Source organism: Anguilla anguilla, chromosome 1 (genome assembly GCF_013347855.1).
Source record: "Anguilla anguilla isolate fAngAng1 chromosome 1, fAngAng1.pri, whole genome shotgun sequence".
NCBI classification, from domain to species: Eukaryota; Metazoa; Chordata; class Actinopteri; order Anguilliformes; family Anguillidae; genus Anguilla; species Anguilla anguilla.
Window position 1 is genome coordinate 56,867,112 of NC_049201.1, and position 14,511 is coordinate 56,881,622.

The 14,511-nt window shown below is 38.1% G+C and overlaps 1 protein-coding gene across 1 annotated transcript; it reads right to left on the minus strand.

Moving 5' to 3' along the window:
* Positions 1-1,737: 1,737 nt before the first annotated feature.
* Positions 1,738-3,496, minus strand: LOC118224102 (transmembrane protein 158). The gene has a single exon (XM_035411294.1). The coding sequence runs from the start codon at positions 3,392-3,394 to the stop codon at positions 2,561-2,563; it is 834 nt and encodes a 277-aa protein (XP_035267185.1). The 5' UTR covers positions 3,395-3,496; the 3' UTR covers positions 1,738-2,560.
* Between the last annotated feature and the right edge of the window lie 11,015 nt (positions 3,497-14,511).

Sequence of the window (14,511 nt, forward strand, 5' to 3'; positions counted from 1 at the left end):
CACAATTATTCACATCGCTGATGAAGATGAACTGTTTTCAGCACTTTGTGCACCTTCCATTCTCAAGGATACCACTACTGACTCCTATTCTATAGTGCTTTATGAGATGAACATTCGAGGGGGGAGGGTGGGGGAGTGGATCCATACGGAATACAGAGAGCCTTCAGAGCTATCAGAGCTGTTCAATTCCAACCACAAATTTTGAACCAGGTTCCAGTCTAGACACTGACGTGGCCATTGCAATACAATAACTAAGCGGTCAGTTAGCCATTTATTGCTTGATTTTGATATGCTTGGGATCCTTGTCTTGTTGAAAGATCATTTTGTGGCCAGATTTTCGCTTTCTGGCCGAGCAAACCGTGTTTTTGGCCAAAATGTCTTGGTATTTGCTGAAGGTCATGATTTCATTGGCCTTATAGAAGAGCCCCAGGGCCAGTAAATGCAACACAACCCCACAACAACAAATAGTCACCATCATTGTAATGAACATTGCAACATGAGTATGATTTGGCATTCCAGATTGGGCACCAAAAGATCCACCATTGTATTTTATAATAGGTCTGACACTCTTTTCAGTGTAAGCATCCTTCTTACGACATAAGAGACATGCACAGCCAAAAATCTTGGTCTCTTCTGACCATGACATTAAGTTCCAATCCATGTTCCAATGCTGATTAGCAAAATCCAGATGCTTAATTTTGCTGATTGCTCTCAATAGAAGCCTTTTCCTGCAACCCTTTCAAAATTCGCACAGTATTAGCATAAAGGTAGCATTTGATGGCAGATATGGAGACTTTCTGTTCTCAAGATGAAACAAAATCCATAGATCTCCAACTCTAACCCCTAGATTCTTCTGCTATCAAAACAACTGCCTCACTCTGTGTGGTGGTATGGTTCACTTGCATTCTTTACCAGGAAGATTTACGATTGGTTTCAAGCTTCTTAATTTTTGGCCTATTAGTATAAAGTAGTATCTTTCTCCATGGTGATGGTATTGCCTCCTTTTTATACCCCAGTAAAACTAAAAGCCATGGGAGGCCATAATATAATTCACTAAGATTGAGAGGAGCTTGAAAAGTAGCATGTTAATGTAATTTTGTATTGTCAGGAGTTATTTCAATTAAACAATACATACATTGCTTGTGTATAATTTTAGAGGGCACTATATATATATATATATATATAGGCTATCATAAATTAAAGAATGAGTAATTTGACCCTCATTTAGCCAATTCTTTAGGAATATTGTGGTCTTACGATATTCTGCGACAGCTGTTACAGACAGTCTAGTAGGCTACATGCAGAACAATGGAGGGCAGGTGTGGCATTTGGCTTTTTTGTTTCTGCTGTATTTGAGATTTAGTTAGTTTTTCCCACAGTTCCAAATACATTCCAAGTGTAAGGTGCAACATTACATTACTGCTTTTATTTCATGCTGTATATAACTATTTAATATGCGGCGGCGGTTCCTTTGTAATTAGTAACACTTTGGCAATTAATGCAGGAATAGTTCAAAATAATACCCATAATAGGCCTATTTCATGCACAGTTTCATGGGCTGATGACTAGAGTTCCAAACCGTGGTTTCGAATACTTTGCACAATCCCAAATCACCATATAGCCTGTGTTAATACAAGAGAACAAATACATTATTGTTTTTAAAGCTCTTTAAGACGGCAATAATTCCCGAGTAAAATAGCATACATATCTCCAAGCTCTCAGGGAATTCACGTTCCGTTTAATAAAATGTCAACTTTATTAATAATTATCATACAAATAAATACAAACACAATTCTGTAATAGCCACCTACGATGATATAATAAACTCTTACACACAGCCTATTTTATTATGTAGTTTACTCTACATATTTAAACATAGCTAGGCTACATTTTACCCACGGAAATAACTTCTATGTCATCCCCCATATCTTTCTGCGATTCAAACATCAAATAGAAGTAATGAATCATTTCCCATAAAATGTAGCTATTCATATTGAACGCACAAACGTTACACTCCTATAGGCTATACAATAGTTTTAGTAGTTGTACTTTTTGCACAAGAACATATAATGTAAAATTATATGAAGTTAGAAACGAATACAAACATTGTAGGCTATTTGTAAAAAAAAAAAAAACACTCCGATTTTACGCGTAAAGTAATTAATAATATGCTATAAAATAAAATGCTTTATAAAAACAAATTCTCCTTCATAAAATATGAACGAGTCCAACCCCGTAGGCCTACACACTCCGGCGTTCTGATAATTAGAAAGATAGCCATGTACTAATTACGTAATTTTTTTCTAACTTAAATACAACAAATTGCACCCATCCATCAACAGTATTCTGCGGGTACACTCAGATACATTAGTTTGTGCAGTTAGTCCAAATGCATAACCACTGATTTGTCCACTCTCATTTCGGTCTCTGTGGCTCTATTCCAGTCCATTCCCTTATAAATAAAGGGCAGAGATCCACAGTAGGCTACTCTTATCTCCATCTTATCCTTTCCATCCAAGTTCCGCCCATTAATACATAAGGTTAGAGAACCATCTTACTCTCATCTAGGTCTCCGCTGTTCCATTCCATTCGGCAGAAATCCTGCAATTATAGGGACTGGCCATATGAGAGCAGCAACGCTCCATACGATTATGACTAAAGTCATGAAGCACGCTACTAGAGTAGACTCGATAGGCTTGCGATTCAGCCTCCAGCTCTTATCCCCTTTGAGCTCATCCAAGCCAAAGTCAAGACAGCAGAAATTTAGGGGGTCTCCCGTCTGCGGAGAGTGAGATCTGGCTTGGCCGAAACGCCTGTTCCGCGAGAGACCACATCCGACGCACAATCTGAATTCCTGCTGCCCGCCAGAGACTCCCAAGTGTTCGATAACAACAGGTGAGACGACCCGATTAAAAGCGGCGGAGAAGAAAGCTCTCCCGTGGTTATTTGTGGTATATATAAGTACATCGCATTGGAAACCGAAATGCTTGTCCCATCGAGCGACCAACGAGGTGGGCAAGAGCCTCTGTACGCTAACATTGCAGAGTGCCTGGAGCGAGGTCTCGGACGAGGCTTCGCTCTCTTCCACTGATCTTTTGGAGTACCTAACATCCACCTCCAAGTTTGCCAGGAATCTGTTGGTGGAATTAATCGGTGGAAGCAAGAGGTCCTCGTCACTCCAGCCGTGGGACCACTGAAAGAGTCCGGCAGCGGTGGTCAGAGCCAGCAGAATTATCGTGGAAATGCTCAGCATGGCACAGAGCAAGATTATCCTGTTCGCATGATTTTCCGCGGGCTGCAGTGCTTCTGAGGAGGAGTTGCCGCCGTTGTCAGTGATTGCACCGTCACACAAGCGCACATACGCACGCACACGCACAGCCACTCCTGTTGTCATGGGACTGTGGGATTTACCTATTGTAATCTGCTTTAAATGGACACGTCAGCTGTCAATATGCCGCGCATGAATGCCTCCCCCTATTTTGTCTATCTCCTAAGGGAACAGAGTGCCAAATTGAGCTTTATTAAGCCCCAGAAAGCTTTCAGCGATTCTCTCAAATGTGAGGCAGCCAAAACTGTACCGGGTGGCGACTGACACTTGCATGGCACGTCCCTCCAAATTTAACCTCTGAGTTATAGCCTACACTAAAGAACTTCTTCTAAATTTAGATATTCTGTCCAACTCCATAATGAGTAAATCCAGACAAGGACACAAGAAAAGTAATTTTAATATATCTGCACAACAGAAGTAACCTGTTCAAGAAATCGGTGTGTTGTCTAAAACAGCAGTCAGTGGCATAATAGCGTTACACATTTAAAGCAACCAATTATTTAAAAACCATGGAATAAGAAAACCATGTCATTATGCGAATGAAATTAAGGGTTTCGTATGTGAGGTGAATAATGGTCACATACTGTCCGCACTGGCCGGCGTAAGGAAACAGAACATGGAACAGGCTAGAGAAAAGGCTCTCTGAAATAACATTTAATTTAGCTAAAATCCAGCACTCAATCGAAAAGTGGGCACAACAAACCTGCCGACTCTTAAAAATTGTTTGGGACAAATTAAGCTTTTACTTGTGTGAAACGGCTCGAATCCCACGAGAGGAACGGCTTATCGCATATTCGCCTGTCTTTTAAAAGGCAGTAATGGAATGGAAGTCATCTGCAGAGGATTAAGCCTATTGTGTTCCGAGTTATAGAAATGCCGCTGACTAGAGTAAGTCGTGAAAAACACGGTCATGTTTTCGCGGAGCATACTTGAAAATAAATAAATAAATAAATAAAATTACCCCCAGTTTAACATTTTATGATGCAGCTGTTTTATTTATTTGTTTATTTATTTTTGTATACTTAAACATGCATTGTATTTATTAAAGTGGATTTAGTATATTATGCATGATACACCTACATATAGGTTACATATATCCAAGCAAATATGCACAGTGCTCCACCCAGGGCTTATTGTGGCTACAGCCCTACGCCTTTATCATTGCATTTCACTTATAAACTCCTTTTTGGACAATTCCCTTGATTTTGATGGGCTTTAATTTTATTGTGATATTAATTATTATTGTTTTATTGCCTAAATACGTAGCATTATGGTTCTGCTGCATTTGACCCATCTTTTACAAGACAGCGAGCAGATGAGAAATTCCAGATCTATATAATCATGTTCATTATAAATACTAATTCAGATTTACAGTTTATAATATTTGCCATTTAAACTATACAGGTCAATTTTAATAAGATACTCATTTGAAGAATAACTTGTAGTAGTAATGTTTAGCATGGTTGTTGCTAAATGTTAATTACACATAGAAAATAAATAAATTTGGCATGTCTTATCTACAGTACAACTGAATATCTGACATCCGTTCCACTTCTGACTGATTTTAGATATCATCCATCTCTCAGAATTAGCTATAAATATAATTTAACTATTATATTCTTTGAGCATATTTGTCAAGAGCAACTGTTGTTCCATTTAATAATTGCAATAACCACCACTTATCTATTATGTTTTTTGTACTTTTACTTAGTATAGGTACTATAGCTATGCACGTTTTTGTTGGTATCTTTTTCATTGTAGCTTTTTAAAATAAGAAACAAAACACCAAAAACAGTATTTCAAAAAGAATGTTCCAGATCTACATAGACATGTTCAGCTTTAGAACTAGTTGTCTTTTATCTTTTCTACTTTTCTTTTCGGCCAGTTGTTGTGCTCCTATTTGCAGGCAGCTTGTGTATTATAGCCAACCTAATTTTCGGATATGCGTACCATGAGCTGCAGGTCTCTGTGAGAGAAAAGGGGTGGAGGTGTGGTTTTGATCCTTCACTGGCACACTCATCTATATGTACACTCTTTTTATTTATTTATGTGTTTGAAACAGAGGAGAGTACTATGTCCTAATTCTGAAAGAGGTCACTCCTCTTTAACCCATGGCTTTTTTCACGTTCCACTTCTCTGGAAAATGTAATTATGCTGAAAAGCAATAGAAAATTCCAGCAATTGCTCCCAATACTGGCAACAATAGCACAATGTGAAATATGTTAAATAAGCCAAATATTAGCCTCAATGTACATTATGTCACTTTATCTTTACGCATAACCTAATTTAAGAAGGACACATTTTAGTTTCAAATGTGCAGAGAAAGAAGCTCTACTTCATGCATGTACCTTATAGGTACAAATAAAGGCTTTGATTGAAATGCCCTCCAGGGTGTGATAATTAAACAGCTATATAATGAGAAAGAGATTCTGGAAAATCCTTACAAACTTGAGTACTCAGTTGTAAATGATTTGTACAATCAATCAGCATTTCAACTGTCCTAGAACACCTATTCATGGTAAATTCTTAGCAGGAAAATGCAGTAATTAGAAAACCACATGATCACTGTGAAATTGCTCTCAAGGCACTGGAAATAGAAAGTCAATAATGAGCGTGTGTTCAAGATAGATTGCTTGCTTACCTACAGTGGAAGCAGTGTGGCGGGGTGATCTCTGCCAATTTGTCTGCCTTTGTTTCTTAATGCATGTGGCTACAGTTTGGAATTCAGCAAGGTGTTGTTGAGGTAGCACCAAATCTTCACAGCAGTCTGAAACCAAAAATCGTATAATTAAAATGACCATAGTGCAGGGTATGCCTTTGCAAATAGACACATCCGTGACTCCCCTATGCTTTGTTTTAGAATGAGTTGAAAGTAATTAGTAATTAGTGAACTTTAATTACACAGGAATGGCACTGTGGATTAATGCCCTTCCTGTTTGAATACATCTGCCCTTGGACATTTTAGTACTTCATGACATTACCCTTATTCATTTGCTTTTAATATGATTACATTATCATCCCTATTCAGTTGCTTGGCAGATAATCGTATTCAATATGAGATTGCAGACTGAGGGTATTGCAATTGCTAGGTCAGGTCAGGTCCAGAGAAGTTATTGTCCAATTGTTTAACCTACTAATCATTTAGATAAAACTGAATAATTTTCTACCAAGGTACAACACAGAAAATATATTTTGATGATAGCACAAATTTACCAAAATAAATAAATAAAATGCACATGAAGACCAGGCATATTACTCAGCAGTTATAAAGCATAACATTGTGTATAACTACTGTATAAAAGAAAATTGGAAGTTCATAAAGTTATGAAATTGTGAAAATACACCTCCAAATTTGTATCAGTCAATTCTATGCATTAATTTCATCCCACTTCTAAGTAGAACCTAATAACATCAGTAGATGTGTACATATTTATTCGGAATTTCATTCAACTGTTGACATTTCATTCAACCCCAAATAAAATGTCCAGAATCTCGAGTAGTTTGCTTATCAAGTTTTCATGAAAACCTCTCACAGCAGATTGTGTCCTATGGTCTTTAGACTATTCTGTTGGGTTACTTGTGCTTATAAAAACAGAACAAAACAAAATAATAAAATAAATTCCTTAAAGAGTTTTTAAAAAAAATACTAAACGATACCAATAATATGGTAGCTTATAATATTAGCTACTAAATATCCTAAATAGGCGGTTTTGTGAGTTCTGTGAGTCATTTCTTAATTGTACTACCTTAATGTAAGCATATTAGATATGTTTCAAACTATCCAACATACTGGGTGTTTTTCTTGGTCAGGTTCTTGTGGGGAAAGTGTTACAGTTTTATGGATTGCTTTTGACAAGTTTCTTAAATGGCTTAATTTGTTCAGAGCTCTGCCTTGTGTATTTGAAGTAAGGGCCAAATCGCATCTGTGCTAGACCAAAGGCTTCCTTTATTTGCACCTGAAAGCTTCTTGCTCTCCTCTCCTTGATATTGTTTATCAGCCTTTTTATTATACAACACCATTGTATCCCCATTCCAATTCCCAAATACTGGCCCTCAAAATATCAATGTGTCTGAGACAGTGTGCTTGCAAACAGAGGGGAAATGTAAATGACTTTCTCTTTCATTAATTATGCTATGAAAATGTAAATTGTTCAAGCACCAAAAATGCAAATGGCACAGAGATAAAAGTCTACTATGCAGAAGGAGAGGGTATAAACTATTCATTTCTTTTCTTTCTTATTTATGACAAAAAGGCTTATTAGTGCCTTGTGGATTGCTCCTTCTGATTTGGTGGATTAATGAAAAGTGTGTTTCTTATAAATTAACCCAGCAACACCCAGCAAACAACATCCTCTATCCAGAGCCCAAAACCAAACCCTCAACACCCAGAAGCCAACTTTCAACACCCAGCACACAGTAACTTGCACTCCAAAATAAACACCACATGCTGAATAACAGACACTCAGAGCCCAATAACTAGCACCCAACCCCCTAAACCCAGAACCCAATTATCCATGTCCAACACCCAGCAACCAACAGAACAAAATAATTGCTTATTGATTATGCTTTTTAGAGCTTGTTGAGGAGACCCCCATAACCCATTTTGACTATTGTTTCATTTTCATCACTACAATGGGCATTTACCATTCATTTCATAATTGTTAAAAGAAAGTAACTGAAACTGTAGGAACTAAGTTCAAAATCCGAAGCTGAGATATAAACATGCTAAATAATTTCTGCAAAACTGCAAATGTTTCGCTTATTGTATTTTCACTCAAATTGAAATTCTAGATCACTTCATCCGCATCTCCACATTTAGTCCAATTTTCATAATAAAGTGTCTTATGCTCACCTGAAAAACCAATGTTTCCAAGCAATCACTGGCAGCTCAATTCATTCATACCATATATTTCTGCAAATATGATTTTTGTCAGGACCTTCTCATAAATATTTTCACATTTTTGGTTGAAAACAGTTTTTTCTTTGTACTCTTGCGTGAAAACAGATTTTTATGTTATTTTACAACCACTGTTTATTTGGGGCAAAAACGTTTTTATTTTGTTAAACTTTTACATAAAAGGGTTGGTCTTTTCACAGAATAGTCACAGGATTGTACCAGACTGTTCAATTGTGATTGTAGTACTTTCCATTTCAAGGAGAATTAGAGTGGGCATGGTACATTATGTATATTCTTTGGACACCATCAGTTTTCTGTATATTTATGGTTTATTGTACATTTATTCTTTATTTGTCATTTTGCGGGTACTTTTAGATTTTTCTTTCAGATACTATGGAGTCATTCATTTGTTGTGTGACAATCTATTTGGATAAAATTCATGTTATGTTGATATATTTGTGTATTCATTTTATATTTGTCTCGTAAAAATGTCATCTGTAAAGTAAATATTGCACCTGTATGCAACTGGTGCTGGTGTAGGACATTCATATGATGATATCACTTATCAAATATTTGATTTGGGGGCCACAAAATATTGCCTTAAGTACAGCTGAGAAGACCTCTAAGTCAAGATGCCGAAATATGCTGAGTCAACTTAGTAAGGGTGGCTGTGTGATTGTGTTTTCTGTTTTTGTCCATTGTGTGTGTGTGTGTGTGCGTGTGTGCGTGCTTGTGTGTGAGTATGTGTGTGTGTGTGTGTGTGCATGCGTGTGTGGGAGTGTGACTTCATCTCTGAATAGTAATGTGGAGACAGATAGACTGCAGTTCTGACAGCAGGAAGTGCAAGCCTGTTTCCCATCTCCTCATGCTGTGAGAAGCAGCAGCAAAACTTCAGGGCACTAATTAGTCAAATTAATTAATGAACAGGCCCAGCCTGAGCTGATGGCCTGTGATCCAGTAGGAAGACAAGAAGCACCTGGAAGAAGAATTTATATTATTACGTTTACAGTATTGCACAAACCAGCATTAATCAGTCAACATAAAGAGTGCATGATGAGCACTCTGTCTCCTGAGGGACATGAAGTCAGTAGCATGGAGGTGTGGTGGAAAGAGAAGTGTGCTTTAAGGGGACCATAGGCTTATGAGCTTGAGTTAGTGGAAACTTTCAAAACATACCTTTAAATTGCAAATTAAAATACTTATTTCTGAGGTTATTTACTTTTTTACAAGGTTGCTTCTAATAGTGTAGCAATGCTTTTGTATGCTTTTCATTGAATCACATTTATAAGAGAATTGATTACATTAAATTATTTTGGTTTTAATAATGAAACGGAAGATAGCTTCTTTGCAGAAGATCTGACTAATAATGAGAAAGAAGGTACCCAAACCCATTTGTTATGAAAAGTGTTTGGTTGGGAGGGGGAAGTTACCAAGGTCTTACACCCCCACCAGCTGCAGTTCATGTAACTCACACAGATGTCTCCTCTCAGGCAAGCTCAGCATGGAGTTGTCAACCCTAATATGTAAAATTGGGGATTAAAATAGCACCTCACTTATTAACCAACGGTTGCCCATTGTGTGCTATCTAGCTCTGGCATTCGCTTGTGTGAAACTGAGAGGGTTTATTGCTGCTGTCTCTCCTCTGGATGTGGATTTAGACATGAATCACAGAATGTAAGAAAGGTCACCTTGCACAGAAGAAGGATGATCTGCCACCTCTGGCTACTGGATAACGCCCTGTGAAAATCACTTATCTGGCCAGCATTGGCAAAATTTAATCACCATCAGAAACCAGGCCAGCAAGACCCATTACCGCCACTTATCCTGAATGAGACTTGGGACAAAGAGTGTGATTTTAATGGGGAGTTTACAAGTTGGGAAAATGAAAGAGAATATAATTATCCTTTTCCCAGTGAAAGACTGACAGTCAGGTTTAAGCTCAGCAAGAAACCTTGTCAATGACATAATCTTTGAACATGCTTCATGTAAGCAAAAGTCAAAACCTCACCCTATCACCACTGATATGTAATACCGCAACATGAGTGATACACAGCAGATGATAAGTCTCACAGAATTCACACCTCGGTTGGGCTGGAGAGATCAGATAGGCCAATTAGATGGATCACTCATTAAAAATTTGGAATGGCAATTAGCTGTGTGCAAGGAATGCCCGGGGAGGTTTTAGTGATCACAGTGAGAGAGGAGTTTCATATTCAAAGTAATATGAGGAGGCACACTGGTATGAGTGTGTGTGTGTGTGTGTGTGTGTGTGTGTGTGTATACACATTTAGAACTCTCAAATAAGAGAAATACTGTAAACCAGCTGAAATTGGACAGTTACATTGTAAGATAATTCATATATAAGATATAGTATTATTCATATAGGATTATGAATGGTAAAGTGCTGCATTACACACACACATACGCACACACACACACACACACCCACATATATATATATATATATATATATATATATATATATAAGGAAAAACCTGAAGAAATGAGTGTAGAAACATAACAAATGCAGATGCTTCCATACAGGAGTACTGCATGATACAAACAATAACATCCTATCATGCTCTGTGGCAAGTATAAAAATGCTGAGCATGCCCAGTTGACTTAGATTTTGTATCAAGATGGCAAGGGGAAAAGATCAAAGTGACTTTCAAGTGGGTTCATTATTGGGGCACGGGTGGCAGGAGCTTCAGTCATAAAGACTGTTCAACTGGCTAGTGTTTCAATAGGAACAGTGACTAAAGTGACATCTGCATTTAGATATATGGAAAAGACATATCAGTAAATAGGGTCAGAAATTGTGGTCAAAAGTGTACATTCGATTACCATGAAGCTCATGCATTAATGCGATTTGTAAGGAAAAACAGAAGAGCAACTCTTCCTCATGTGACTGAGAATGTCAATGCAGGATGTGATCAGACTGTGTCAGTAAGAACAGAAACTACATAAAAAGTGATATGACCAAATGAGTCATTCTTTCCTATATTCTCAGTGAGTGCGTGTGTGGCATACAGCAAGAGAACGGTACAGGCCTGAATGCTTGACTCCTACTGTAAGGTGGCTCTGTAATGCTGTAATATTTGGGACAAAGATATACCTTTTTTTTCTTAATTTGACACTGTATTTCACAGTTTGTGATTTGTAATCAAACAATTCACACGTGGTAATAGTGCGCATCCTCAGCTTTTCCATCCATTCATCTATTATCTATACCCATTTAACTGGATTTGAACCACAAACCATCTTGCTGTGAGGCAAGAGTGCTACCCACTGCACCACTGTGCCACCCATTCTCAACTTTTATACAGTCCCCCCATTTCAGGGCATCATAACATTTGAAACATAATGTTATGTAAATGAAAGTAGTCAAGTTTAGTAATTTGTCACATATCCTTTGTATGCAATGACTGCTTGAAGTCTATGACCCATTGACCACCAGGGTGCTGAGTAACTTCTCTGGTGATGCTCTGCCAGGCCTGAATTGTAGCCATCTTCAGTTCCTGCTTGTTTTGGAGGCTAGTTACCTTAGGTTTTATCTTCTGCATATGAAATGCATGAAAAACTCCTTTTTTGCTTTTGTAATATGTTTGGGATCATTGTCTTGAGCATTTCAAACACTTCAGAGTTCATTCTGCTGCTGTTACATCATCAATGAATTCAAGTGAGGCAGTACCTGTGGCAGCCATACATGTCCAAACCATAACACCACGTTTCACAGATGAGAGGAGGTGGGGGTGCTTTGGATCTTGAATAGTTTCTTTTGGCCTCCACACTTTTTTATTGTCACAGACCAGACAGATCCAGCAGTTGCACTAATTTCTTAACACGCAAAGAAAGTTTAAGTAAACATGGTATCACAGGAACTGGCAATGAGACACACTCCCCCCAAGCCGCAGTCTCAAGCTATATTTATACCTTGCCTGCAGCCCTCATGCAAATTAACAGTACATTCTGAAGTGACACATAACTGGCTAACTAAACAGACCTAGACTGAAACCAGGAAGTAAACTGAATAAACTGTGGCAGCTAGCCAACCTCCGGTACACTACCCCCCCCTTTAAAAAATGGGCAACAACATTGTAGCAGGCTCACTTTAACTCAGTCCGAGTTTAACAAAGTCCAGCAGCCAAGCAGATGAATGATGAGAGAATGTACCCCTCCTGAGATTGTTAACTTAATGAGCAGGATCTGGCTGAGAGCTCTCCCTGACCATGACTTTTTGGACAGGGGCTCCGCCGGAGCTCCCATAACTAGTAGTCGGATCCCGTGCCACCAACTCACCACTAGGGCTCGGTGGAGGGTTCCTGTAGTCCCCTGCAGTCAGACCGCTGGCACACCACAAGTAAGTGTACTCGCTACCTCCAGCAGGGGGGCAGGTTGCAGCAGTATTTGCTCATGGAATTTGCTCTCACTATCGCACAGCTGCAAACCTGTTAGCTCCGCCCCACCACTAGCCCTTTCTCGCCATGGGGTGGCTAGCTGCGCTGCCATCTCCTTCCGCTTACTCATCCCCTCTGCAGTATGCAGTATTTACTTTCTAATTTTAGCCAGTTAAATAATAAGTTGGGAGGCTCTTGTTGAATAATTCATGAAAGCAGGCTAGGAGGTTCTGAATCGTATTTAAGAACAATCAAGCACTCACTGAAGAAGGATCTAGCCTCTTAAAGAATTTGTAACAGAGAACTCTCGCAGCATGACAATGCACTCAGTGGTTGTTCTATAATGTTAATATAGTTGTTCTTAGACACCTGTGCATTCATGAATTATGATGGATTATAGGTAATGCATTCCTCCTTGGCATGCCCCTCAGCACTCCCTGTTCTCATGGCTAACTGCTGTAACATTACTATGTTACAGCAGTTAGCCATGAGAACAGGGATTCAAATCCATGCCATAATGGAAGAAAGTACATATATTTTCCCTGTATATTCCACTAGCCAGTCTGCCAAATATGTATATATATGTATATATATGTATATATATATATATATATATATATATGTATATATATATATATATATATATATATATATATATATATATCATTTGAAAGGGATTGAACCTGCTTCCTGTTATTTATGTTCAAATTCATGTTCATAATATTTTGATGATCACCCAGAAACTGTACTGTCTCTGAGAGTGGGGTACACAGTCTAGTGTGCACTCTGAATGAATTGAATACAGATTCTGCATAATATTGAGAAGGAAAGTTTTCAAATGGCAGAATGTGAGACATAAAGACAGTTATGTTCTGCAAGCCATCTCAGGACCTCTCCCTCCCCTCCTAATGCTGGAAAAGGAAGAGTCGTTGTAGCTGGCTGTCATCAATGTGCTGATGGAATGGAGGAAAGTAGCTAAATTAAAATGCACACCAGTAGCCTGATTATTGGGAGTAATCAGTTTATGCCAGTATATTAAATTATTGGATGTAAGCAATGCAATTACTTCAATTGCTGCATTTAAAAAAACTCTTTTCCATGACTGGCATATGCTCAAAGAACAAGACAGTCATTCTTGTTTTCATTCAGGATCGTTGACTTCTGCCTAACATGCGCAATTTCAAAAAGCTGAAAGAAATTGGAGCAAGACCTCTACAAATTGAAAGATAGGGCAAAAATGCAGGTGTCAGTTTTGAATATGTCCATTATGACCTTAACCTGATTAAAATAATTGGCCTCATTTACAAAACATTTGTATGATCCCATTTCATCATAAACTGTGTGTAAGAATGTTTCCAAGAACATTTCTGAATTCATCATTTTTTTATTGTATTTGTTCAAGGCTGTCTCCTTATGCTAATCACATGAAATTTAAAATTTACAAACTGTTAGCATCCATCATCTCATACACCTGGGATACGCACAAAAAAGGTCTTCATGTGTGTCATGAATTCCATATTGGTTTTTTGTAGGAACATTTTAAAGAACAAAAGTAAGAACAATTTAAGAAAAGTTTTGTGAATGAGGCCCATACAGATAAATGCATTTACATGACAATTTTAATAATCAGAGTACTGCCATAACGGGGTAAGATCAAAGTATTTGTGTGCATGTAAATGCCCCCAGTGTCACAGCTGTGTAAAGGCATATGATGCAGGACTTTCCAGCCATGCTGTGGCCCATGCTTTGTTTACAATCAAAGAAGTCTCCTCCTCCATCTTCAACCCCACACACTCACCCCCGAGTACCCACTGAATCACTGACATGCAAATTCATTAGAAAAATGTTTTTTTTTTTTAACTGCACCAACAAATTGCACAAAACTTCAA